This window comes from Lagopus muta, chromosome 3, assembly GCF_023343835.1.
Source record: "Lagopus muta isolate bLagMut1 chromosome 3, bLagMut1 primary, whole genome shotgun sequence".
NCBI classification, from domain to species: Eukaryota; Metazoa; Chordata; class Aves; order Galliformes; family Phasianidae; genus Lagopus; species Lagopus muta.
Window position 1 is genome coordinate 7,451,551 of NC_064435.1, and position 26,308 is coordinate 7,477,858.

The following is a 26,308-nucleotide window of genomic DNA, read 5'->3' on the forward strand; positions in this document are numbered from 1 at the left end:
CAGACTTCTAACCTAGAATACTTCTCAAGGTTCTGTGCTTAACACCACCAAACTTAAAACTTCTGAGGCGTGCTCATTTTTCATCCATCGCATTGGTGATTTTTGGACAGATAAGTCTCAGTCCCATGGCCCCAGTGATGGCATAAAGCAGGGTTGAGTAAATAGCTGGAAAAGGCCACAGTGTGTATGATTTATACCAGGGTCCGGAAGTTCTGCTTTAGCTATGGTGGCAAAGGTAAGTTGTGTAGCATCAGTCAACAAATTTATCTCAAAGAACACAGGCACTGTTAATGTATTTTTTGTTATTTGAAAACATGCATTTACTCTTGTATTTAATTCTTCCTGGTTTTGTTTTCCTGATGGTAAAAACCCAAACTTACTTCAATAAAAGTATGTTGATATCGATTTTTCTTGTCTGTTTTGTTCACTGAAGTTTTGCTTCTAGTAATTGTGTACTCCTAACCAGCTATGCCAATTCTGGCCAGCTTCGTTCATGTTTTAAAGCTTTTGTGTGTGTGTGTGAAGTTAATAAAAACTGCTTAATATTCCATGTGATCCTATAGTAGTTGAGTGTTAGCAGTGGGAGTCTTAACTCATGTGGGAGTCTGTTCAGACAGTCTGGGAATGCGTGCTGTCAGCCCAGTCGTGTATGTTTAAAGGAGGAGAGCCTGACCCAAGAAAGCAATGCATGGGCTCTGCATTCACCATGAAGGAAATGCAGTTCATGTCAGTTGGGATCATTTGTTATCTGATAGCATCTCTTTCTTGAGAGAAATAATTTCCTGTAAACAATATGGCTTTATCTAAGGCATCTGCCAGTTTAATAATGTGAAACATTATTTTTCCCAACATTGCACAGGCCTTATCTCCCTGACAAAGAAAGGGAGGTGGCGACGATGAAAGATGCTTTGTGCGCTGAACTCTGTTTACTTAAGGTTGTGGAAAACTTGCTGAAAGTGTGTACTTTGAATGCATGACTTCGTGCAGTTTTTAAACCCATTTTCCCCAGTATTAATGACCTAGTAGAACTGACTTGTACTAGGTGGTATAAAATAGATTGTTTTGGAGATGTCTCGCACTTAGAATCTAAGGAATATGTAACTGGTAAACCTCTCTTAACCTGCATTCCAGTTCAGAATTAACAGTCAGTGGAGATGGTATAGCTGAATGTGATTTCATGAAATAGGATGTTTTTGCACGCTATCTGAGGTTTTTTTGTATTCTACTGAACTACACTTGAGCTGTTGTAGGTTGCTTCCTTACTCCTGCTTAGATTTGCTAAAGCCAATTCAAGAAAGCAAAAATTATACAGATCTTCTTTACATGTGCAGCAGCGTTCTCCAGAAAATTACTTCCAGGCAGGAAGCCTGGGGAAGGAGCAGCTCTAGAATTTAGAGTTGAACTTTCCAAGAAGACTGCATGCAGAATAGCAGTTTGAACTGAAGGGACGCTGCACAGCTGCATTTGAGATTTTTTAGCCAGCTGCTCAACTCTTAGTAGCAGTCCTTAAATTATGGCTGTGGAGTAATAACAGAAGCACTGCTTTAGATGCTAAGTTCATGCAGGACTGCTTGCCATTGCACCTGTGTAAATAAACCATATAATTTAGAGGTTGTGATGGCTAATGTCATCTCTAATGCAAATTAACAAGATTTTAAAATTATTTTGGGGAATGTTCTCGTTTTTTAGGAGTCAAATAGGTTTATATCACATATCAGGAAGCGTTCAGAAGATGCTTAACTTCAGCTGATGTAACTTCCACATTTTCAATAACTGGACAAACTCCTGTTATCTGTAAGGGAATTATGCATAAATTGAGTTTATACATAACTACCCTACGTATGCAAAGCTGCTGAAGCCACCTCAGGAGAATACTGGAGGTTAAACAGAGGGATGTGGGACAGCTTTCTTTGCCAGTTTCCACGGTACATAAACACTGTTTATGGACAGTAAGCACAGGAAGGGGTTATTCTGTGAACAGTATTTGAACATGAAGAGCACATAGGTCCAGTAGTGCTTGTGAGGTTCTATATAATCATTTGATTCTTCTCTAGGGGACAGCTTCTTGCTGATGGTGCATCAGTCTGAGTTACACTGCAGAGCTGCCACGGCCCAGGTTTGTTGTAAGAACGCCTTCATCTCTGAGGGGCTGCACAGCTTCAGGCTGCCCTGACTTACATATGATATCCTTACTTCCGGAGATATTGGGTTATGAGTGTCAAAATTACAGAAGTGAATGGGGGTGAGTATATTCAAATGGTTTTCTGATTTTCGGGGGTTATATAACTGGGTGCTTAAGTAGCTTTGAAAATAGCATTTCCAAAGTCAGCACGAAAACACTGTTTTTATGCTACTGGAACCTTCATCATTGGGTGGTAGTGTTCTGAGTTTTCTCAGAGATAGAAGAAAATATTAAGCAAAAAGAAGTATAGTAAGTACTGCTCCATCATTCCTGCTTTTAAACACGTAGGTGTACGCTGTGCCACCATGCAGACTGGCAGGCTCTGTCTGCACGCTTCTTTTAAACTATGTTATGAAAAAAAAAGCCAAAAATGTCCCCCTCTTTCCCAACCCACCAAGTAAATGCTCCATACCCAAATTTAGACCCTATAATTATTATTTAGTAAATCACAGCAACGTATACAAGCAGCCCGCCTGTGTAACATCATCTGTTCACTGCCACTGTTCAAAGCAAACTGCTGTTTGGAGTTGCTCCCAAACATCTGTTAGAAAAGAACTCATTAACCTTAGGAGCCTTAATTAAAGTTTTGTGTCAAGTCTGATGAAGTTATTTTCACGTTTGTTTTTTGTTGTTTTTTTTTCATTGGGGTTAGGTGCTGCTCTGAGACAGCTGCTGTCACACTGAGCAGTACGTATGGACGCTGCCTCTTTAATGCCTTACTGTAAGCAGGGTGGGCTGAGGAGCTTTTCACCTGGTTATTTATATTCATCCTGCTCTGCAGGAACTCCAGCAGCAATGTGACATCTCCCACGTACACTTACATCTATGGCTCTGGCTCCCTCCTGCTGGAAAACAACGTGAAGTTTTGTGAGGTATCAATGTTAATTCTCTAGGTTATCACTTTTATTGCTGTTATTTCAATATGTTTTATCACGTGTAGTGTTACACGGATGTATACTAAATATATTATTACTTTTAGAAACTTAGCCTCAAAGTTAAGATGTTGTGTCATAAAGAATGTGTATACATAGCAGCTGTACAAATCATGCTCGAGTTTGGATAATTCATAGAATCATAGAATGGGTTGAAAAGGACCACAGTGATCATATGGTTTCAATCCCCCTGCTATGTGCAGGGTCGCCAACCACCAGACCAGGCTGCCCAGAGCCACATCCAGCCTGGCCTTGAATGCCTCCAGGGATGGGGCATCCACAGCCTCCTTGGGCAACCTGTTCCAGTGCATCAAATTGCAGGATTCTGCAGACAAGAAGTGTCGTACTCCTTCAGCTGAAGGAGCAGTAGGTCGTGGAGGGCCTGAATGTCTGTTCCTGGGTGGCAGTGGCGCGCAGAGGTTTGCGTGGTGCCAATCTCTGGCCTTTCACTGATGGCTTTGGTGCTGAGTCTGTTACAGACGTGTCCTGTCTGCATAGAAATCATAAAGTATGTGAAGGTTCTGCTGGGTCCTCAGAAGGATTTCCTGCAGTGCATCAAGATGGGAAGGAACTTCTTCACAGTGAGGGTGATGGAGCACTGTAACAGGTTGCGCAGGGAGGCTGTGGGTTCTCCTTCTCTGGAGACATTCAAGACCCACCTGTGTAGTCTGCTGTAGAGGGGGTCTGCTTTGTAGGGAGGCTGAACTAGTTGATCTCTGGAGGTCCTTTCCAGTCCCTACAATTCTGTGATTCTGTGCTTTGAAAATGATAAGAGTACTGAGCTTCCCTGATTATTTTGTTTGTTTGTTTGAGCTTCTATAGAAAAGCAGGTAAGTGAGGTCGCACTGTAATTGCAGACCCACAGAATATGTCAAGTTGGAAGGGACCGTGGATCACTGAGTCCAACCAAACTAATGTCTTCCAACACCTTGTTTCAGTGATAGCTCACATCTATTCTTTGGATCTGTTGATTGTTTTCACTGCAGAATAACAGTACAGGTTGATGAATTACTCTTTATTCAGCAGTTGTGTCTGAAGGCCACGTTCTAATTCTGTTCATCTGGATGATCTCACTGATTCTTAAAATATCTCCATTTATTTCTCATTAATGTTGGTGAGACCAGGAGCAGGCTTATATCAGAATGAAACTGGGGGAACTAAATACGTGCAGATGTAACATCATGTGAAGCACATGCAGCGTGCACATAACTACTTAAGCAGGTTTAACTATAAAGATTTGCAAAATTCACAGTTAAAATATGTCAGGAATGACTAATTTATTAACATAGCTTCCCAGTATGAACATGAAAATTGAAGTCTTATTTTTATTGGATGTTTCGGTAACTGTGATATAAAAATAAAACCCCCAAACCCTTGATGTCATGTACTAATGAAAGTAGATTGAGCAGATGGTTTATATGGACTGTACTCCACATATTATGCAACTGTACTGTTCTTTCAGGGAAAGATAAATGGGGCAGAAAGATATATAGCTACCTTTAAAGCCTAACTTTCATTTACTGCCAAAACAGAAAAAGTCCAGGAGTACACTCCTTAAATGGGAGACATATTCAGGTGTGTGAGTGACAAAACATACTGTTTTTTCTTCTTACCATCTAACCTGAGTAATTATCTCTTGGCAGCATTTGCATTAAAGGCTTGCTCAGTGTGTTGAATTTCTATGAGAAAAAAAAAATAATCATAGAATCATACAATGGTTTGGGTTGGAAGGGACCTCAAAGACCATCAAGTTCCAACCCCCTCTGCTGCAGGCAGGGTTGCCAACCACTAGACCAGGCTGCCCAAAGCCCCATCCCACCTGGCCAGGGATGGGACATCCACAGCCTCTCTGGGCAGCTTGTGCCAGCACCCCACCACTGTCAGTGAAAAACTTCCCCTGACATCTAATCTAAATCTTCCCTCCTTTGGTTTTACCATTCCCCCTTGTCATATCACTGTAAAAAGTTGATTTCCCTCCTGTTTATAATCTCTGGAAGGGCTGCAATGAGGTGTCCCTGGATCTTCCTCCAGAATGAACAAATCCAGTTCCTTCAGCCTGTCTTCATAGGAGAGGTTCTCCATCCCTCTGATCATCTTTGTGGCCCTCCTCTGTAATGGATGCATAAAGTTTCTTATAATTCTAATACTTCTTAGTAATTAAAAAGTTATGAACAAAGGTACAGTTGTCTTAACCGTTGAGCTTGATGGGTAAATGAAGTGGTATTGTATCATGCTTAAATTTATGTAAAATACAAACCTAAAGGTATACAGAGGCACACACTTTATAATAAAGTGCTTGTGGTAAACAGAATGTAGGTAGTTGTTGTGTGTTTGTATATTGTGTTTTTACATGTATGTGCTATGTAGGGAGGGAGTGTTGATCTGCCAGAGGGGAGAAAGGCACTACAGAGGGACCTGGATAGACTGGGTCGATGGTCCAAGGCTAGCTGTATGAGTTTCAACAGGGCCAAGTGTCAGGTCCTGCATTTTGGACACAGCAAGCCCTGGCAGCGCTACAGGCTTGGGGAGGAGTGGCTGGAAAGCTGGCTGATAGAAAGGGACCTTGGTGTACTGATGGACAGCTGGTTGAATATGAGCCAGCAATGTGCCCAGGTGGGCAAGAAGGCCAATGGCATCCTGGCTTGTATTAAGAATGCTGTGGTGAGCAGCACTAGGGAAGTCATCCTGCCCTATACTCGGTACTGGTGAGTCCTCACCTCGAGTACTGCGTTCAGTTTTGGGCACCTCAGTACAGAAAGGACATGGAGGTGCTGAGCAGGTCCAGAGAAGGGCAGCAAGGCTTGTGAAGGGCTTGGAGAACGTGGCCTACAAGGAGAGACTGAATGAACTGGGGCTGTTTGGTCTGGGGAAAAGGAGGCTGAGGGGAAACCTTATTGCTCTCTTCCAATATCTGAAAGGTGCTTACAGCGAGAGCGGGGCTGGTCTGTTCTCACTGGTAACAGGATGAGGGGAAATGGCCTCAAGTTGCACCAGAGTAAGTTTAGGTTGGATATCAGAAAACGCTTCTTTACAGAAAGGGTTGTTAAGCACTGGAATAGGCTCCCCAGGGAGGTGGTTGAGTCACCATCCCTGAATGTGTTTAAAAACCGTCTGGATGTGGTGCTCAGGGACATGATTTAGTGGAGGGCTGTTAGAGTTAGGGTAGGATGGTTAGCTTGTGCTTGGACTCAATGATCTTTAAGGTCTTTTCCAACCTGAGCGATTCTATGATTCTGAGTAACTAGAGGACTTAAAAACATTGATGTGTGTAGATGTGATGTTTCCTGCTTTCCTAAGAAGGAACTAAAGAACTTAATGATGTGTTAATCTTGAAGAAAGTTGATGGGAATTAAGTTTAGAGCAGCAGCCTCTGGAGTAACCAAATCAAAACCCTACGTGTTGTCTATGAACTGCTGTAGCTGGTAGACTGGGTATCTGCTGGTTGTTATTTCTACTGTACAGTTAATGCATCAACCCCAGCATGGTTGGTGCTGCTTTTATCCTTGCTCTGCTATCCTATAAGTAGCTCTCTCTTCAGTGAGAGCTGTGGCAACTTTCCCAGTAGGGAAATGATAACAAAGACATCTGTCTGCTACACCTGTCTTTGTGCCTTTTCAACACTGCTGCCTCTTTTTAGAGGTATTTAGAATGTGCTTTCCTGCACAATTAATCTACTTTTCTATTTGACACCTATGCATGTATTTGATATTTCCTTGGATTACAGTAAAGGTGAAGAGAATGAAATCATGGTACTGTTTGCATATTGCATTGTGGGTTTTTTTGTTCATTTTCACAAATATAAATAATCTTCCATTTTGATAGCATTGTATTTTGAAAAGCTTCTAGCAAAGTTTGTTCTCATGCATGTATTTCTATTCCAGTCCAGCTGTGGTGATTATTTCACACTGTTTGGCTGGGCTAGAGCTATTTCTTCACAGAGCCTCGTGTGATGCTGTGTTTTGGATCTCTGATGAAAAGAACGGTGATGGCACGCTGACATCTCAGCTGTTGCAGAGCAGTGCTGCACAGAGCTGAGGGTGTTTCAGCTCCTTATGCTGCTCTGCCAGCGAGGGGCTGGGGTGCACAAGGAGCTGGGAGGGGACAGAACCAGGGCCCAAACTGTCCAAAGGGATTTTCCATACCGTATGGCATCATGCTCAGCATTAAAAGCTGGGGGAAAGAAAGAGGAAGGAGGGGACATTCAAAGTGATGGTGTTTGTCTTCCCAAGTAACCATTATGTGTGATGAGCCCTGCTTTCCTGGAAGTGGCTGAACATCTGCCTGCTGATGGGAAGTACTGAATGTATTCCTTTTGATTTCCTTTTGCACAAAGCTTTTGGTTTACCTGTAAGTCGTCCTGACCTCAACCCATGAGTTCTCACACTTCTAATCTCTTCTGTTCTCTCCTCCAATCCACCTGGGAGAGAGAGTAAGTGAGCGGCCATGTTGTACTGAGCTGCCTGTGGGGTTAAACCAGCTACTTCTTCTCAACACTCATTTTTAAGTACCATTTCTTGTCTTGTAGGAGCCTACATGAGAAAACAAGTCCCAAACAAGAAGTCTGTAGAAGAGCAAGGAAAGGCAGCATTTAAATCTGCAGCTTTCAGCTGTGCTGCTGTCTCCAGACAGTCTGACATCACCTAGCAAGAGGAAAACATGCTGTACAGCTGTAATAGGATTAAGCAGTGTAAACCTACAAGCAGAAATGTGATTAATATAGTGTGTTTCAAAGTCCTGCAGTGATTATATTGCTATACTGAGAAAATGACAGTCTGATCATTAGAAATATTTTCAGTGCCCATGTGTCTGTTCTGAAGTTATTTATAATTGCTGCCTTTCTCTCAGCCTACAGGAGGTAATTTTTACATTAACTGTGCAGCACAATCAGTATCAGTAGATTATACAGTCCTGAGATGGCAAGAATTATGATAAGCCTCGTGCTAAGCTCTGGAGAGATTTGCACATGTGTAGTTTGTGCTGCCCCATTTTTATTAGCATTTTCATTATACAGCTGTTACTGAAAGCACAAAGTTAATGTCCTGGAACAAGAAAAGGGCAATGATGCGGTCGTAAACACAGAACTCCACATCAAACCTAACAAGAAAAAAAAACCCAAGCACATCGAGTTACTCCAGATACTGCGGGGAAAAAATGAGACCTTTACAGAAAAACAACAACTTTTCTTTGTTAAGCACAGAACTACCTGCAAAACAACCTCAGATAACTTCCAAGCATTAGCCTCTTTGCAGTTCTCAAGCTGAGCTTCTAGAAGTGCACAGCATCAGCTGGAATTGTTTCCTTATAGTGATCAATGGTAAAATACTTCAAGAATAAAGTGAGTCCGGAGTATCTTTACAATTCCCTCTTAAACTGCTGTAGTGGAAGAGTTGTGTGAGCCACATGGATGATCAAAGTGATGGGACAGGGATAGAGGGCAGTAATATTTGCAACAGAGTGAAGGTTAATGAGTTATGCTTTTTAAACACTTTTGCAGGAATCCATCTTTACATTTTAAAAAGAAGTCTAAGTGTAAATTATATGCCTTAAATAGTCTAATTTAGATTTATGCCCACATATCCTTCGCATTCCCTCCAAAAATCTGTCTTAAAGAGACGCCGTTCAATACCTTCACAGCTGTAAATCCGGGCAGAAGTGTCCATAGATTCATAGAATCACAGAATGGCCTGGGTTGAAAAGGACCACAATGATCATCTGGTTTCAACCCCCTGCTATGTGCAGGGTCGCCAATCACCAGACCAGGCTGCCCAGAGCCACATCCAGCCTGGCCTTGAATGCCTCCAGGGATGGGGCATCCACAGCCTCCTTGGGCAACCTGTTCCAGTGCTTCACCACCCTCTGAGTGAAAAAATTCTCCCTAATATCTAACCTAAACCTCCCCTGTCTCAGCTGAAGACCATTCCCCCTTTTCCTGTCACTATCCACCCATATCCCATAGTGGAAGACCAGTTTACAAACCCTGGAAGAACTACTTAATTCTAACTAAACATGTTGGTTTTTTTTAATGAATCCATAACTTTAAAATACAAAAATAAGCTGGAACCAGGAACTGCTTAATTTGTTTGAAGGCATTAAAAATAGTAAACTGAGAAGCTGACAGTGAAAGATAAATCCCCAAATGCTGTTTTATTAAATAATTTACCCTGAAATAATTTTGAGAAGATGAGGTGTTTGATGATTAAATGAATAATACTGAATTATTAAAAAAAAAAAAAAAAAAAAAAAAAAAAAGCAAAGCTCTATTTTCTGCATTAAGGACAAGGAATCTCCTAAAGAAGTGTAAGACTGGGAGGTGCACAAGTGTGGGGAGGGGCTATTCAGGAATTGTAACACACCATCCACTGGCTCACTGTGTTATCATACACTGTTGGTCACTGTAAGCGTTCAGCAAATGGTGACGAATGTCAGTGGGTGCCACTGTTATCCCCACGGAGGAATTCAGTGACACGCTTTTGCTTCGTGTGCACTTCTGTGTCAGATGCCATTTTGTCAGACTCCATTTGTCTCATGGCAACAAAACGTAATGGAATATTAGTGGGAAGTGTTTTTAACATTGTTTATTTATTTTATTAATTTCAACTTGTTATTGTTTTTACAACTTTAATTCTGTAGGGCCACTCTATTGAACAGCTAAGCAAGGTATGCTCTGATTTCACACCTGTGAAATAACACTTTTTCAATAAGGTTAGTTTTCCATTTCCTGTTGATAAAGCATAGCCACAAAACTGGGAAAAGGAATCAACATCTGCTCTGTGGCCTCTATAAGGGGCAACCATGCTCTCTTCATCAATTCCAGCTCCAGAAACGGGCAGAACTCTATGCAATACTGAATTCCCTCTGCATGTGAACTTTGCTCCAGTGCTCTGTGGGTTTGGGGCTTTTTTCACCACTCTTTTAAGGGATTTTGCTAAAAGGAAATCAACTGATGTTAGCTAGAGACAGTTGTTAGGAGACTTCTCAGTCATGCATGCAGGAACTAACTTGGGAGGCTAGAGGAAAGTTGGGACAGGAGAGCAGAAAATACATGGAAGAAGCTTCTGGGGAAAATAAGAAAGACAGCTGTGAAAGAAACTGGGACTGAGAGAAGAAAGACAGTAAAAGAGATCAGACAAGGAGATAAGCTGGTGGGCCTGAGCAAGTAGAGAGTGGATCTGTGTTCAGTAAACAATGGAAGCAGGACAGAGGGAGATGAATCAACAGAGCAGGATCAGATTCCCTCATCAGGTGAGACCATGCTGTGTCACAGAACATGGCTTAGGATTCACAAACACCAATGTGCCCATCTTCAGAAGATATCAGAGAAAATTACTTGTGTCTTGACGTTTTTGGCATCTTGACATTTTTTCACTCCATCTACAAATGATGCTCCTTATCCTGTTAGCTCAACCAGCTGTTGTGTGTGGTGAACTCAGGCCACTGATGAATTATGTGGATTTTAATACAACAGTACGGAGAGGAAATTGTGGAAGAATTTGCGGGTATTCTTGCTTAGGCTGTGGAAACTGTAACTCAGAGTTACTAACGCTTTGCTTTGACCTGGCTCTGCGACTTGCCGAGTACCCAGCAGGGCCCTTCTTGTTCTCTGCTGACCTCTGACAGAGCTCCCAGAATATTTTGACTAGGCCAGACACAAAAGCTCAGAGATTCCAGTGTTTTTTGCTGTTGTTGTTTTCTAATCTTTTTTTGGTAAGGAACAAAGCCTTATTAACATGGCCTTTTACCTAGACCTGTGATTGTGCAAAGCAGAACTGGATAAAATAACCATGTAAGAAGGAACAAACCGTGTGTGGACTGATGCTCACACAGCGGATCTAACTAAGTGAAAGATCTGGGACAAGCACTTTTCTTGGCAGGAGAATCCAGCCTTCTTGCTGTAGTGAGGCTCAGTGACTCAAGGACCAGGGAATGTTCTTTCAATGCCAAGGTAAGGACAAATATTACTCACGTCCTAAAAAGAGCACAACCCCTTCCTTTCAGGGGAGGTGAGTGTCTGAGCATGCATGTGCTTTGATCGTTATTGCTCCAAGCAGAAAACATTCTCCAGAAGCTGACAGATACAGTGAGAAGCAGAGATGTCAGCAGGGACAAAAAGGGCACTCAAAGCAAGAGTCCGGGAGGGGAAAAGTGGGAATCAAGGTGGCTAAAGACAAAGGTATAATCCTAAATGTTTCTTGTGATCAAGTCAAAACAATCATTTATAATTCTGCTGTAGTGTTGCTCTGTCATTCAGTTCAGAGATGAATTAGCAGAGGTCTGTGACCATAGCCTGGGGAGGGTCTTGTCCTTCTCTGCTACCTTATATTTAAGACTAGCATGTAAATACAAAAGCACATGTTTTGTAACAGCTCTTTAATGCAAATCTTTCAACAGACAGATTAGTGAAGCCAGTACTGGTGGCATACAGCTTCTCACTCACAGCCTTTCTGCTAGGGCCTAGGACTCAATCTGGCTCTGGCTAAGCCCTTCTTTGTCCTTTTACATTTGCATCTGTACCAGCTAATGTACTGCAGTGTGGTACTGTTAAACACAATGAGACACAAAAATGACTGTTTGACACGAAAACAATTTCATTTTCTCACACTTATCCTCTCACAATCACAAGCACCAGGAAATTCAGGTAGTTTGGACAGAGCTACTTGTGATGACCTGGAGGACATGTCCCTGCAATGTGCTGTTCTGAGTGTGCTGTGTTTGCCTGATGGGCGTACTTGGTGATTGGATGTGTCTTTCATGTTAAGAATTTGGCACTAATTTACATCTTATGTGCCCCTAAGCCATAAGACAACAGTGCTGATGTACTCTCACGTCTTCTCTGAGGGCTGTCTGCCCTTTGCTTTCTCTGGGTGCCTCAAGGAGCTGCATGTAGTTGTGCTGTGGTATCAGTGACTGCTGAGTGATAGTGGCAGCACACACCATTCTTCAGATTCTCCTGCCAACACAAATTTCCATCAGCACTGATATTAGTGTTTCTATTACAAATAATTGCACTCCCACCTCTCATAAACCTTTGACTGCTGTTGGCCTACCACATTTCCCATATATTCCAGTGATTTAAGTAGCAGGAGCTCAATTTCCTTTTGGTTAGAGAGTTGTTCGTTCTGTTTTGGTACACAATCTAAGGGCATTTTGTGTTGATGATAGGTAATGGATTTTTATTTTAAGGCCAGAAGACTCCTACAAGAATGACAGAATCATTAAGGTTGGAAAAGACCTTAAGATCATCAAGTCCAACCACCAGCCCATCACCACCATGCCCACTAAACCACGTCTCCCAGTGACACATCTCCATGTTTCTTGAACACCTCCAGGGATGGTGACCCCACCACCTCCCCAGGAAGCCTGTCCCAATGAACAGCCACTCTTTCAGAGGAGAAATCCATCCAAATACCCAACCTGAGCCTTCCCTGGCACAACTTGAGGCCATCACCTTTTGCCCTATCGCTCTTACCTGGGAAAACAGGCCAACTCCCATCTCACCACAACTTCCTCTCAGAGAGTTGTAGAGAGTAATAAGGTTTTCCTTGACTGTCCTCTTTTCCAGGCTAAACAACCCCAGTTCCCTCAGACACTCCTCATAAGGCTTGTGCTTCAGACCCTTCACAGCTTCACTGCCCTTCTCTGGACAGGCTCCAGGGCCTCAATGTCTCTAATGCAGCAAGCAGCCCAAAACTGAACACAGCACTTGAGGTGAGACCTCACAGGAGCTTACAGAGCGACGATCACCTCCCTGCTCCTGCTGGCTGCATTATTTCTGATGTTTTATTCTATTAAGAAGAAATTAATTTTATATCCATTTCAGGATGCCATTGGCTTTCTTGGCCCCCTTGGCACACTGCAGGCTGTGTTCAGCCAGCTGACAATGTGCAGCTTTTCAGCCACTCTGCCCCAAGTCTGCAGTGATGCATGGGGTTGTAGTGACCAAATTGCAGGACCTGGCACTTGGTCCTGTTAAAGCTCGTACAACTGACCTCACTCCACTGATGTAGCCTAAAGTATGGGATCAAATTGTGAAGCTGGTTGTTAGGATAAAAGCCTTAATTCTTTCAGTATTTAGTATCCAAAAAAATGAAATAAAATTGCAGTCGTTGGCCCCATCATTTTTTGAGACATGGCAGTAGAAGAGGGACTGCAACCACAAAGATAACAAGAGCACTAAAGTTGACTGCAGCTCACAGGATGGTGCATGCTCTCCTATTGTCCCAGTGAGGGCACAGGTGGCTCAGTCCAGCTGTGTAGAACTGTGTTACAGGCTCCGCAGGCAGTGTTTAGAACTGTGGATCATTCCATAGCCGTTTTCAAAGTTAAAAAGGTCTAAGGAATATATAGGTTCTGTGGTCTCCTGACTGTGGCTTAATTTTACTTTTTATGGCGGCTTATAAAGTGCGATTCTTAACAATTATTTTTAAGAGACATATCTCTTTTAGTAGGTACGCATTCTTTGTCTTACAACGGGTCTTAGGAACCGAGGTCAGTATGAACTCCTTTTAGGGTGTCGGGGCACAGTGACACTAATGGCAGCCCGGGCGGAGGGCGCGGAGGGCGCGGAGGGCCAGGCAAAGCCGAGAGTCCCGCCGGCGAGCCGGAAACCCGCGCGAGTGCGGAGGGCGGGGGTGGGGAGGGAGGAGAGCGAGCTGCGCATGCGCTGCCCTACGGCCGCCATTCAGCTGTTGGTCGGCACGCGACCCCCCGCCCTCGCGCGCACCGTATGACGTTGCTGAGGAAGAAGTCGCCGTGTCGGAGGCGGCAGATTCGCCATAATCCGCCGCTTGGCCAATCTCACCCCCCACCGTCTCGATCGATCAAAACATAGATATATTTTTATAAGGAGGAGCGGCACGGCACATGTGAAGCCCAGCTGGTGCGAAAGTGCTCTTTTCTGTGTTTTTTTTTTTTTTTTTGTGTTGTTTGTTGTTGACAAGGCCGCCGCGCTTCGCTTCCAGCCAGCTCTCCCGCTGCCCCTCAGCCCCAACCCCGCCGCGGTTATGGAGGCTGCAGCTGCAGGTGAGCGGCGCCGAGCCGGGGAGGGCGGCGGAGCGCGCGCGGAGCAGTTAGCGCTAAGGTAGGGGAGAAGTAGTTCCGGCCAGCGTGCTGCGTCATCGCCATCCGCGCGCGAAGTAGTTCCCTCAGCAGGAGCGGCCGTTGCTCAGCGCTCAGCATGGCGGGGGCAGCGGGAGGAGGGAGGAGGGGCGCCGAGTCCCGCTGGGCTGCGCGGCATGCGGCCCGAGCTGCGGTGCCTGCGGCGGGAGTGAGAGCGGCCGCGGTGCCGGGCTCGGGCGGCGGGGGGCGTCCGCCTTGTTGCGTGAATGGTTAAAACCGGGAGCTTCTGCTGCGCTGTCAGCCCAGCCCCTTGTGTGCCGTATTTTCGCCTGGCTTTCATGGCGATTAACGTCAAAATAAAATTACGCAGACGGGACTGCCCTGATGATGTGTACGTGCTGTTTCACAGCGCCTTGTTTCTTGTAGTACGAGCTGGTGACGTTGCAGTGATTTAACATCGTATTCCTCTACACTGAAGTGTGGCTATTGGTTATCATTCACTGAGATGATTCCCAGACCTCCCCTCCCATTCAGGAGGAAAGAGGTACTGTCACAAATCCATGGGGCTGGCTAGGATCTACTCAGGAGTGCTGATGATTGCTGCTTTCCGCTGTCTGTCAGCGCTCCTGGTCAGCCAGAGAGGGCTTAGAGGACTGGAGACTTGCTAATGTGAGAGCTGTCTACAAGAAGGGTCATAAGGATGATCTAGGGAACTTCAGACCTTTCAGCCTGACCTCAATGCCGGAGAGGTTATGGAACAGATTGTCTTGACTGTGACAATGCAGCTGGTGTGGGACAACCAGAGGATCAGGCCCATCCAGCACAAGTTCATGAAAGGCAGGTCCTGCTTGACCGACCTGAAATCCTTCTATGACCAGGTGGCCTGCCTAGAATGAGGGAAAGGCTGTGGGTGTAGTCCACCTACACTTCAGTAAAGCCTTTGAATCTGTTTCCCACTATATTCTCCTGGAGAAGCTGGCAGCCCATGGCTTAGACAGGTACACCCTTTGCTGGGTAAAGAACTGTCTGGATGGCCAGGCCCAGAAAGTGGCAGTGACTGGAGTTAAATCCAGCTGGTGACAGGTCATGAATGCTGTTCCTCAGAGGTCAGTATTGGGCCCATCCTGTTTAATATCTTCATTGACAATCTGGACAAAGGGATTGAGTCACCAGCATTAAATTTGCAGATGAAATCAAGTTGGGAGGAAGTGTCAGTCTGCTTGAGGAAAGGAAGGACCTGTATAAGTTGGATTGATGATCTGAGGCCACTCATGTAAGCTTTAACAAGACCAAGTCTCAGGTCCCTTGCTTTGCTCACACAGACTTGGGGCTGACTGGCTGAAAAGCTGTGCAGAGGTGAAGTATCTGAGGGTGTTGTCAGCTGGCTGAACAAAGCCTGCAGTGTGCCAAGGTGGCCAAGGAGGCCAATGGCATCCTGACTTGTGGCAGAAATAGTGCAGCCAGCAGGAGCGGGGAGCTGATGGTCCCTCTGTACTCAGCTCCTGTGAGGTCTTACCTCAAGTGCTGTGTTCAGTTTTGAAGTGTCTGAGGGAACTGGGGTTGTTTAGCCTGGAGAAGAGGACAGTCGAGGAAAACCTTATCACCCTCTACAACTCTCTGAGAGGAAGTTGTGGTGAGATGGGAGTTGGCCTGTTTTCCCAGGTAAGAGCGATAGGGCAAAAGGTGATGGCCTCAAGTTGTGCCAGGGAAGGCTCAGGTTGGGTGTTTGGATGGATTTCTCCTCTGAAGGAGTGGCTGTTCATTGGGACAGGCTTCCTGGGGAGGTGGTGGGGTCACCGTCCCTGGAGGTGTTCAGGAAACATGGAGATGTGTCACTGGGAGACATGGTTTAGTGGGCATGGTGGTGATGGGCTGGTGGTTGGACTTGATGATCTTAAGGTCTTTTCCAACCTTAATGATTCTATCAGGTGTGCTCCAGACGTCAGGTTCAGAGCCTTGCAGCCGGAGCCACCCGTATGATTTTGTTACGTCTGGTGCTGCAGCTTAAGGATTTTTGTGGTGACTGCTGTAGTGTTGCATTTATCCACATGAGGGCGATGTTACAACACTGAAAAGGCGAAGTCTTCATGTGAGCGTAGGTACCTCTGCTTTTTTAATGATGGAGAAGCTTTTTTTTTTTTCTTCTTCTCCTTTCCTTTTGATAAATTGATTATTGTCAAGTTCTGCTGTAAAGTTAATTTCCTTATTCTGTCAGGCTTTTCATTTAAAACCATTTGTAGAGAAGGCTTTTTTTGTTGGCCTGAACTAGTTATTAGCACACCCCTTTTAATCCAGTTCCGAAGTTCGTGTATTCATTAAAGTATGCAGGCAGTATCTTTTGAAGAACTTCTACAAGTGCTTCTGTAAAGTTACATCAATCTAGTGTAAGAGGAAAAAAGACAGACTTATCTGTCTTCCTTAGCTAAGCACCAATATTCTTAAGCACCAATTAATTAAGCAACAGAGGTCATCTTTCTTTTGCCAATGGACTGCAAATCCCGTGCCTTTGGTACTGTGAGAGTGGAAGGATGTGCTTAAGATAGAGGAGGGAGATGAAGGCCTGGTGCCTTTTCCTTCCTGGGCTGGCTTCATCACATGGCATGATGCAGGTTCTGCTTTCTGGTGATGAGTTAGACAACTCCAAAGCAAGTCCATGCACTGTGGAATACTTAGTATTTGTGAATTTTCAAAGGTACTGTCTTCTGTTGATGAAAGAATAAAAGATTTGAATGCTGTAGCAACAGAATTGTGTTAAGGGCTGCATTTGTGTGGTATCCTATCACTATCTGCCTTCCAGTATGATGTTTTTAAGTATTGTTCATGCTGCTTTCAAGATGTAATGTCTTAGAATGCTTTTTGTTGCTTGTTTTTCTTTTATTAAAGATGCTTTTAATCTTCATGTAGTTCACGTCGCTAAACACAAGCATTTGGCTTTTTGTCACTTCTGTAAAGGATTTTTGAGTAGTACTTGAGTCATTATTGCAGAACAAGTCTCAAGTAGGGTCCCATTGAATGTGGTCCTGTTTTACTTCTGATAATGTCAAGAACTGCTCTCTCATTATTTCTCTGATTATATGCTGGTTGAAGTAGGCGCTGATGGTGTCCAAGCATTTAATATTGTCATTGTGTTCTGACCTGACATTTAAGCAGTTTGCATAAGGGTAATTGAAACCTAAATTGTGTTGTTGTTTGTGTCTCTGTAACATCTCCTTCAGTGTCAGTCGTTCTTACTCTCGTGCTCAGGCTGTTGCTAACACGTCCCAATGCTCCTCTGTGTACAGGGTGAGTGTTTCAGTCTTCAGAGATTCTGCTGCTTTTTGGCAAAGTCTCATAATCGGATTTGGCCCTAAGCTTCCCCTAACAGGCAGCACTGCCTCACAAATCATGCATCCTGCTTTGTTTCCTCTCTGCTTCACATTTTGCATTATCCCACTGGTGTTAGAACAGTATTTTTCAGAACCTTGTTTGGATGCCTATCAGTCAGCGGCCTTTTTATGGCTCAGCATTCTGGTTCTGACACCTTATTAGGCTCGTTGAGTTATTGTAGTAGCGTGCAGGTTATTTTTTGAGGCAGCTACAAAGAAATGAGAAACAAGAAGAGTGGTTTGTCTCAACTCTGTGCTCGTTGTTGTCTCCCGTTGTTTCTGTCTCACCTTTCATTTGAAAACAGTCTTTATGATTTATCACTTCAGGGTGAGTCACGTTGATCTGCGTGGTGTGTCACACCTGCCACGCACCCTTAACATCTTCAGCTCAAAAACTTTTCCATAACCCCCTACGTTTTGATTGAGCCCATTGGAGCCCGTCACTTCTTGGTGTTTTATCCTTGACTTGTCGCGTTCCCTTAGGCACAGATGGAGCAATCAGCACAGCTGACAGCAGTTGTGTTCTAAACGGTTGACAGCACCAGCTTAAGTTGTGCCTTTTTACCCAGGTTTTGTTTTATCTGTTATAATATATTCGCTTTGTATCATTTGTAGATGAAGCTTGTTTCTTACCTAGAAACTCCAACACACTCATTGTAATTTACTCCGAAACCCTGCTCCTCTCTGTAGCATCTGGCAAACTCATAGAAGTGTTTAACCCAGGAAAGTAAGCTTGAGGTCTTTTTAAAAAAAGATACTGAATGGATATCATTAGGTTTTATTTAAAATAGTATTAATTGGAATCGATTTTAGTGTGATTTAATTTTTTCCAAGAATGTCAGCATTTCCACAACTTTTTCTCTTAGGCCAAAATGAGAAACGTTTGCGGTGTTTACCAGTCAGTTCCAGGGGCAGTAGGCAGCTCAGTTCAACTAACATTAGTCCAGTTAGCAGCCATGGGCTGGGACGGGGATGATGAGGTGCTCCTTCTGTTTACACTGCCCGTGTCCTACTGCGTTGTCTCAGCGGTCACCCTGTGCGGGCGAACTCAAAACGAACCGTTGCTGACACGAGTTCACATTCAGGTGAAAGAAGCCCTGCAGTAGCGTTCTGTTCTCTCTCGGCCTGCTGCTTCTGCTGCAGTTATTTCCTTAGTTCTGAACATAGGTGCTGTTGGGCTGAGCTGCTGTGAGCCGTTGGCAGAGGGAGTTATTGGGATGCTGCTGCTCTCGTGTTAGCAAGTGATGGGAGATTGATTTATGTATTCCTAATGAGTACCATGCTTTTGGCTTCAGATATGCTCTATTTCACCCCGTGGTTTTTGATGAATCAAAACATTGAAAACAGCAGGATACAGATTCATTGATTTTTTTTTTTTTTTTTTTTTTTCCAACTCTATCATATGAAGAGAAATAAAATTATTGTATACCAATGCCTTTATTAAAATGATAACTAAAATGCTATAAGGTGAAGGAAGAGGTCTAGAGAATAAATTTGTGGCAAAACACAGCTTTTTTTGAGGCTAAAATGTATGTAATCAAAACTTAGGTTCATTGAGAGATTCTTTTTTAGGATAGAAAAATGCAGCTGACAGTTATTTACATTTTACTGAAATGATGAAGTAGTAGGGATCACTTGCAGATATTTAGGGTGTGCACTCATGCATTTCAGACTGTTTTTTTTTTTTCTTTTTGAAACAGAATAAAGTAGATTTTGGTTTTAAAAAGTGCCATTTCAGTGAAGCAGTAATAATCAGAGATACATCCTAATGCATTTTGAAGAATTTTTCATTTCTGAAATAGTTCTGGAAAATGGGGAAAAAAATCCCTAACATGAACAGACGAATCAGACCTGAAGGCTGGGAGAAATGCTGTTAATGTATTTGACTTTAGGGTGGAATATTGTAACTCCTTGTAACATAGATGCTGATTCCTCTGTGTGTCATTCAAACTGATTTTCTTACTGAGAAATAATTCTGCCTGTCAGACACAAATTATTGCCTTTTTGTATGTTGCTCTTCTGTGAACTGTTATTTCATAGAATCACAGAATGGCCTGGGTTGAAAAGGACCTCAATGATCATCTCGTTTCAACCCCCTGCTATGTGCAGGGTCGCCAACCACCAGACCAGGCTGCCCAGAGCCACATTCAGCCTGGCCTTGAATGCCTCCAGGGATGGGGCATCCACAGCCTCCTTGGGCAACCTGTTCCAGTGCCTCACCACCCTCTGGGTGAAAAACTTCCTCCTAATATCTAACCTAAACCTCCCATCTCAGTTTACAAGATTTGAATGCTTCTACCTAAAGGAAAAGTCTTGTTTATTTGTTCTTGAACACTGTAATATCCCACGTGCTCAGCTTTTGTGTAGGAAGAGTTCTTTAATGAACACAGTACATTTATTGGCAGAACTGTGCCCACCTTCTGGTATGATAGGTACTATTATTTTTATTGCATTTGAAACTTGAACAAAAACTCTTGTATTTTCTCAGTAATTCCCATGTTAGTGTATAATTATGTTGTTTCATGTTATAATGAATATTTAACTCATTTGAATAAAGACAGCTTGTGGCTAGTAGTGCTGCGTTTGAGTGCTTGCAGGTTTGAAGAAGGACAAGACAGTGAGCAGGTCAGGTACTGAAATAGCACAACCATCTGTTTTTGATAAGCTTGTTGGGCTGTCATTAGTGCAGTGCTTTGCTGGTAGGTGAAGCTACAGTTGGCTTCTGATTTTATTGTACCATTTGCGTTAGGTAATTGCAGGCATTTCTATGCTATTAGGTATATTTTTTTTGTTGTTTTTACAGTAGTAAGAAATTGTTTTAGGAACATTTGGAAATTATTGCTGAGTTTTAAGCAGGCTGTTATCCCTGGATATAATCTTGTCGTCCAGTAGTTGAAGGGAACATATAAACAGGAGGGGGAATGACTGTTTACAAGGGTGGATATTGATAGGACAAGGGGGAATGGTTTTAAACTGCTGTTGCCTTGCACACACACTCTGTTCTCCCCTCTCTGCTGCTCCTGGAACACATGTCAGTCCCATCCCAGTGTCTGGAGCCAACAAGCCTCACCACTCTATATTGGCAGGCACCATGGCCTGGTACATCCAGCCCCAGTCTGATTGCAGGCACTGCACCAGATCCATTTTTGCTGGTCCCTCCAGTAGCTGGCACTTGAATATGAGGAGCAGACAGTGGGATTACACAGAAAGATTATTGTGTTGGGATTTAATGAGAAATAGGACAGACTGCAGTGGTCAGGCACAGGGTATGGTCAGTTCCTTATTTACCATTTTCCATTCCTCCTCAAACTCCTTCCTCTACAAATTCCTTCATCTGTTTTACATTGTCCCACAGCCCCTCTCAAATCTTGTTTCTCCTTTTCCTTTCTTACGAAGTCCAGGTAGCTTTCTCCAAATCTGTGCCTGCTTTTTCTTGGTAGCACAGCAGTAGCTGACTTTTCATCATCTGTGCTGTGCACAGAATCGTAGAACCTTTTGAGTTGGAATGGACCTTAAAGGTCATCTGATCCAACTCCTCTGCAAGGAACAGGGACACCTACAGCTAGATTGAGTTGCTCAGAGCCCCATCCAGCCTGACCTTGAGTGTCTCTAGGGATGAGGCATCCACCACATCTGGGCAACCTGTTCCTGTGCCTCACTACCCTTACTGTAAAAAACTTTTTCCTTATATTCAGTCTAAAAAAGATTTCTTGAGAAAACAAAAGGTGTCTTGTGATGTCACTTGGTTTTTAATGCTGGAAATAATGTGGAGTTGGACTAGATAACCTTTAAAGGTCCATTCTAACTCAAACAATTCTGTGATTCTTTGATCCTATGAAATAAAGGTGTGTTTCTGTACTTAATGTGAGGTAAAGCGTACTTGAATCTTCTGCCAGGATTCCATGACAGCACTTGGTAGCTGTACAGTGTAATATCCCAATGAAGCCTGTGCTTGATAGCTTTAGTTCTGGCCTGTACAAATGTCATGAAAGCTGGGTGCTTAGTTTGCCTTTATGATTGTTAGCTGAGAGTGAGTGCTGATGGATTCAAATCAGGGGAGAAGCAAAGTTCTTTTATCTGCAAAGAAAAATGTTTGGGTATTAAAGTGTAAGTTAAGGTGAATAACTGAAGCTTGAAAATGCATAGTGAGGAGCAGGGAGAGAGGAAAGTCTGGTAGGCTGGAAGGTGCTGGAGTGAGAAAGGGATTTATTAAGATCATACAATGGCTTGGGTTGGAAGGGACCTCAGGTATCATCAAGCTCCAGCCCCCCTGCCACAGGCAGGGTTGCCAGCCTTCACATTTAATACTAGCAGGAGATGAGGGTTAAAAAAAAAAAAAAAAAAAAAAAAAAAAAAAAAAAGTAGTAGGTATTACTACAACTCAAGAGACCAGAGAGTTACTAAACTGAGAATAAAGTTTGTATTACATGTGCTGAAGCTGGGAAGAAATCTGTTATGTACATTATACCTATTTATTTGGATTACTAATAAGTCTATAGTACAGTAAATACTTAATTGCCATGAAAGAAGCCAGCAAAAAGCCTGAGGCCAAAAAACTTCCAGTCTCAGGATGTAATACAAGTTTACTTGCAGAACATTATCAGGTGTTTGAAGCAGAGTTTGTTTTATCTTTAAGTTCAGATTGAAACAAGTAGTTATGTAAATTCTAAACCACACTGCTGTGTATTTTGGGAAGGTTGAGCAAGAGCACAAGTATTTGTACAAACAACTTGGTTATTCCACAGGCCAGGGGGTGTCAGGTGAACTTTTAATTTTGTATTTAACCATGGAGTTCATAGAATCACTAAGGTTGGAAAAGAACTCTGAGATCGTGCAGTCCAACCATGCACTTGTCACCAGTATTCTCATTAAACCATGGCACTCAGTACATCTGCATGTTTCTTGAACACCTCCAGGGACAGTGGCTCAACCATCTCCCTGTGCAGGCCATGCCAGTGCCTGGCATCCAACTTGAACCTCCTCTGGCTCAGCTTAAGGGCATTCCCTCCTGTTCCTTTTAACTGTTGGAGAGCTTCAAAGGTGATTATAAAGTGCTGTCTGTATTAAATAGCTGCTCAAAAGTTTTGGATGCATTAGAATGATTTATGACATATCAACACAGCTGGATAATCTCTCTTTTGTTTACTTTCTTTGTGTTTCTCATGAAAACAGTTATTTAAAAGCAAAACAGAACCCAGCCCCCAGCGTGTCCTTAGTGCTATAGGGAAGTTTGTGGCTTGTCACAATGAGCTCTTTCTTAGTTTTTGACTCATGGTAATAAAAAATATATATATTCCATAAATAATTCTACTTTCAGTAATGTTTCTAATATGAATGGTCCCTCCTGCAGGTTTACAGAGAAGCAGAACAGATGCTTTTAAACTTTGAGAAGGGAGTTGGGAATGAGGGAGCTTGTTTCCCAGTCTGCACCCCATTTGTCATCAGCGATCTGTTGGTTAATCTCCCTCTATGCACATGCTCAGTATAAAGAACTACTTCTGTCTAATTAAGAAGTACCCTGAGATCTTTGGAATAATGGAAAAAAATATTGAAGTGGTTTCACTTACGTTATAGCTTCATTTGCTACTTCTAATTTAAGAAAAATGAAACTGGTAACATTTATTTCAATATACACAGAGTTTATATGAGCAAACTGAAGGTAATGAATTAGCACAAAGCAAGCTTATTAGGTGGAATGTTTCAGATTGGTGTTGGCTGAAACTACTCTTGTTTGTTTACCTGCATACTTGATTAATATTTCTTTCATTATCTGCATATTTAATTGATGTCTAATTAATTGCTCTGTTGATTTCCCACATAATTAATTATCCACTACTTAATCATTGATTCCCTGCATAGTTAATTGACTTTCTGCTTATTTGATTTTTACACTTAATTGACTGTAATTCATTACTCTATTGCTATACCACCTAATTAGCAACCGGTTAATTGGTTATCATTTGCTTGTTTTAATCTAATTGTTCAGGCCCGTGATCAGCGCAGCTTATCCTCTGCTTTCTGACCTCCTTTTCCAGTCATGGTGCATAAAAGCATTTCTTCCTCTATTTTGTTTCAATCTCACTTCTAAGCAGAGCACTGATAACAGCTGTTGAGGGAAGAGACAAAAAACAGCCTGAACTTCCAGGGAGCGCAGCTGGCAGTCAGGAAGCAGAAACAGTGGCAAATAAAGCCTCAAAAGAGAAGTGTCCACTGCATTGTGGAATTTCAGTGTTCAGGTGTGGTTAAGCTGTTTATTAGATAATCATAGGTTTTGTGCTGGGAATATTAAACATGCATTTAGGAGAATCGTCATCCATTGGGTTAATGACAAGGTTTTTAATAGAAGAATAACGCTAAATAACAAAGGAGAACTGATTCACAGGAACGTTTGCATTATAAACTTAGTACAATCAAAATGAGAAAGCGTGTGCACTCAAGACAGCAGAATGGCTGAGAAGGAGCCTTGCCATGCTCATAAGACCATCATGGGTCTAATATACATTTTACATTGCTGCTCGTGTGTGTAGGATATGGTATATTTGTACAACAGGAATAGTTTGTGGGCTGTTTTTCAGAGCTGTGTTAAGAAATGGAGGCGTGTGACGCCTTTTAGTTTTGAGGTGTTTGTACCATTTCTAAAGATTATGTTGTTTTTGTTACAACAAGTGTAAATGAGTGCCAGCTTTGCTATTCTTAACATTCAAAAGCTTTTCCTTGAGTGGTGTGAACCACACTGTGTGTCACAAAGAGAGGATAATAAGGTTGCATAGGACTAGTGATCTTTGCTTTTGTTATTAGCTCTGAAATACAGCTTTCCTGTTCTCTTCCCTCCCTGATTCATCCCAAAGATCATAGAAGATCACTGTATTTTTGTGTTTATTGGCTAATCTGAGTTTTAGTTTGTACCCCAAATAGCATTGGCTGCTCCAGCTTGCTTTCAATGAAGGCATGTCCTTGTTTTCCTTGTTTTCCTTAGGGGGACAGAGGGAGAGGAGAAAATGAAAGCAATGTATGGGTTGGGGCTTACTGTACATAGCTGAGGAACCAGTGTGCCTGAGATTGGCTCCTGGCTGTTGGGGGTTTCTTTAGAAACAGAAGGAAGCAGTGACTTCAAAAGTCAAAGCATCACAGCAAATTTCATTTTAAAACATTAACCAATATACATTTCAGTGACATTCTTCATTTACTGCTGCTTCATAAGTTTTCACTGTTTTGTCTGGTGTTGTTTTGGAGAACTAAAAGAATTTTTCATCGAACTTGTATGTCAAAGTATATCAAATCTTGATATTTCTCTTGGTGTCACATGTAATTAATGCTGACTCTGCCTGCAACGTGATGTTTCGCTTTGAGTATAATACTTCTTTTTCCTTTTCCTTCCTTAAATTTTCCACCTTTTCCTCCCTGGTTTTCTCCATGTAGGTTGGTGACTCAAGATGAGGTCTGATATTTTTCCAAATTTGAAAGAAAACATGTCTGTGTAGCTATAAAGTGAATGGGAAGGAGAGAGGAAGACACTACGCTTGCATAGCTGTAATAGGATGCAAGACTTTGTGGTGTAGAGCACTGCAGATGTTCTGACCTTCCTCCCCACTCTTTTATTAGTGATGAGCTCAATGAGTAAAGGAAAAAATGGTGTAACAAAACATATGTTTGGTATCGAAAGCCTTTATTTTCTAACAAACTTTTCTAACTATTTGTGTTTCCAGTACTTAAATAGGTGATTAGAGAATTAGATTTGTGCATAGGTGAGGTAAGTTCTAAGGTTGAATACACTTGAAAAGTAAAGGAAAGAACAGTGAGGTCCATGACCAGAGAAGCTGAGCTTCTCTGTATTGCAGAGCTAGTCTGTGAAGGATAAAATGTTTTGGGTTTGTATCAGTGGAATCAAATCTGGGCAATGACTTCATGTCTTAAACAATTTTCTGTTTTTCAAATGTTTGTAAAAATGTGAAATTGTGGCATTGTGTAAGGCTGGAAGTGGGAAAAAAATGACTTCATCTATCCTGTTTCCATTCAGAGTAGCAGAATGGCTTGGGTTGGAAGGGACCTCAAAGATGACCTAGCTCCATCCACCTTGCTGCTAGCAGGGTTGCCATCCACCAGATCAGGTTGCTCAGGGGCCATCCAACCTGGCCTTGAACACCTCAGGGATGAAGCACTTTTCTTAGGTTTTAGTCAGAAGTTTTTTGGCCTGTGAGAATCTGGGTAGAAGTTGTACCATTTCTTAAATTTGTTTTGTGATTCGTTATGAATGCTTTCATTTGCTGGTGTACCAATATGTTAGCTGTGTTAAAAGAATCAAAACCTCCTTAACTACTGGTAATAGGAATAAATGACCAAATTTGGAAATATTAATTAATATTGATTAATTTTTTTAAAATTTATTTTTCAGGAATCAGTTCCATCTTCATGTGTAAGCTTTGTAACTTATTTTCACCAAATCAGTCAGAACTATTGTCTCACGTCTCTGCAAAGCACTCGGAAGAAGGGACTAACGTGGATGACATCATTATTCCACTCCAGCCTCTAACAGCACCAACAGACATAAGCAGAAATGGAGAAGGTACTTTGATAAATGGAGTAAAATGTAATTTTCAAACAGTCATTTAGGCTTTTTTAATGAAACCTGTGGTCTCACGGTTCTTTACTGTGTGTACAATTTACATAGCTTGCTTCTACAGTTTTCACCACGTGCTGCCAACATGAATTTCATTTAGTGCAGATTAGATCAGAGGACATGGATAAACGCAGCGTGTGACAGAGGATGATTACAG

General features: G+C 42.6%; 1 protein-coding gene across 10 annotated transcripts in view; it reads left to right on the forward strand.

Moving 5' to 3' along the window:
- Nucleotides 1-26,308, forward strand: part of ZFAT (zinc finger and AT-hook domain containing) — a 122,342-nt gene that overhangs the window by 25,011 nt on the left and 71,023 nt on the right. For 5 of the 10 annotated variants that reach the window (XM_048939698.1, XM_048939697.1, XM_048939701.1 and 2 more), the window contains 2 exons: nucleotides 1-3,054; nucleotides 25,927-26,097. The exon at nucleotides 1-3,054 is cut by the window's left edge. In XM_048939698.1, the coding sequence (XP_048795655.1) occupies nucleotides 25,944-26,097 (154 nt within the window). In that variant the 5' untranslated portion in view covers nucleotides 1-3,054; nucleotides 25,927-25,943. Of the gene's footprint in view, nucleotides 3,055-13,829; nucleotides 14,192-25,926; nucleotides 26,098-26,308 lie in introns of those variants that run through there. The other 5 variants (XM_048939699.1, XM_048939700.1, XM_048939696.1 and 2 more) reach the window with 5 other exon arrangements.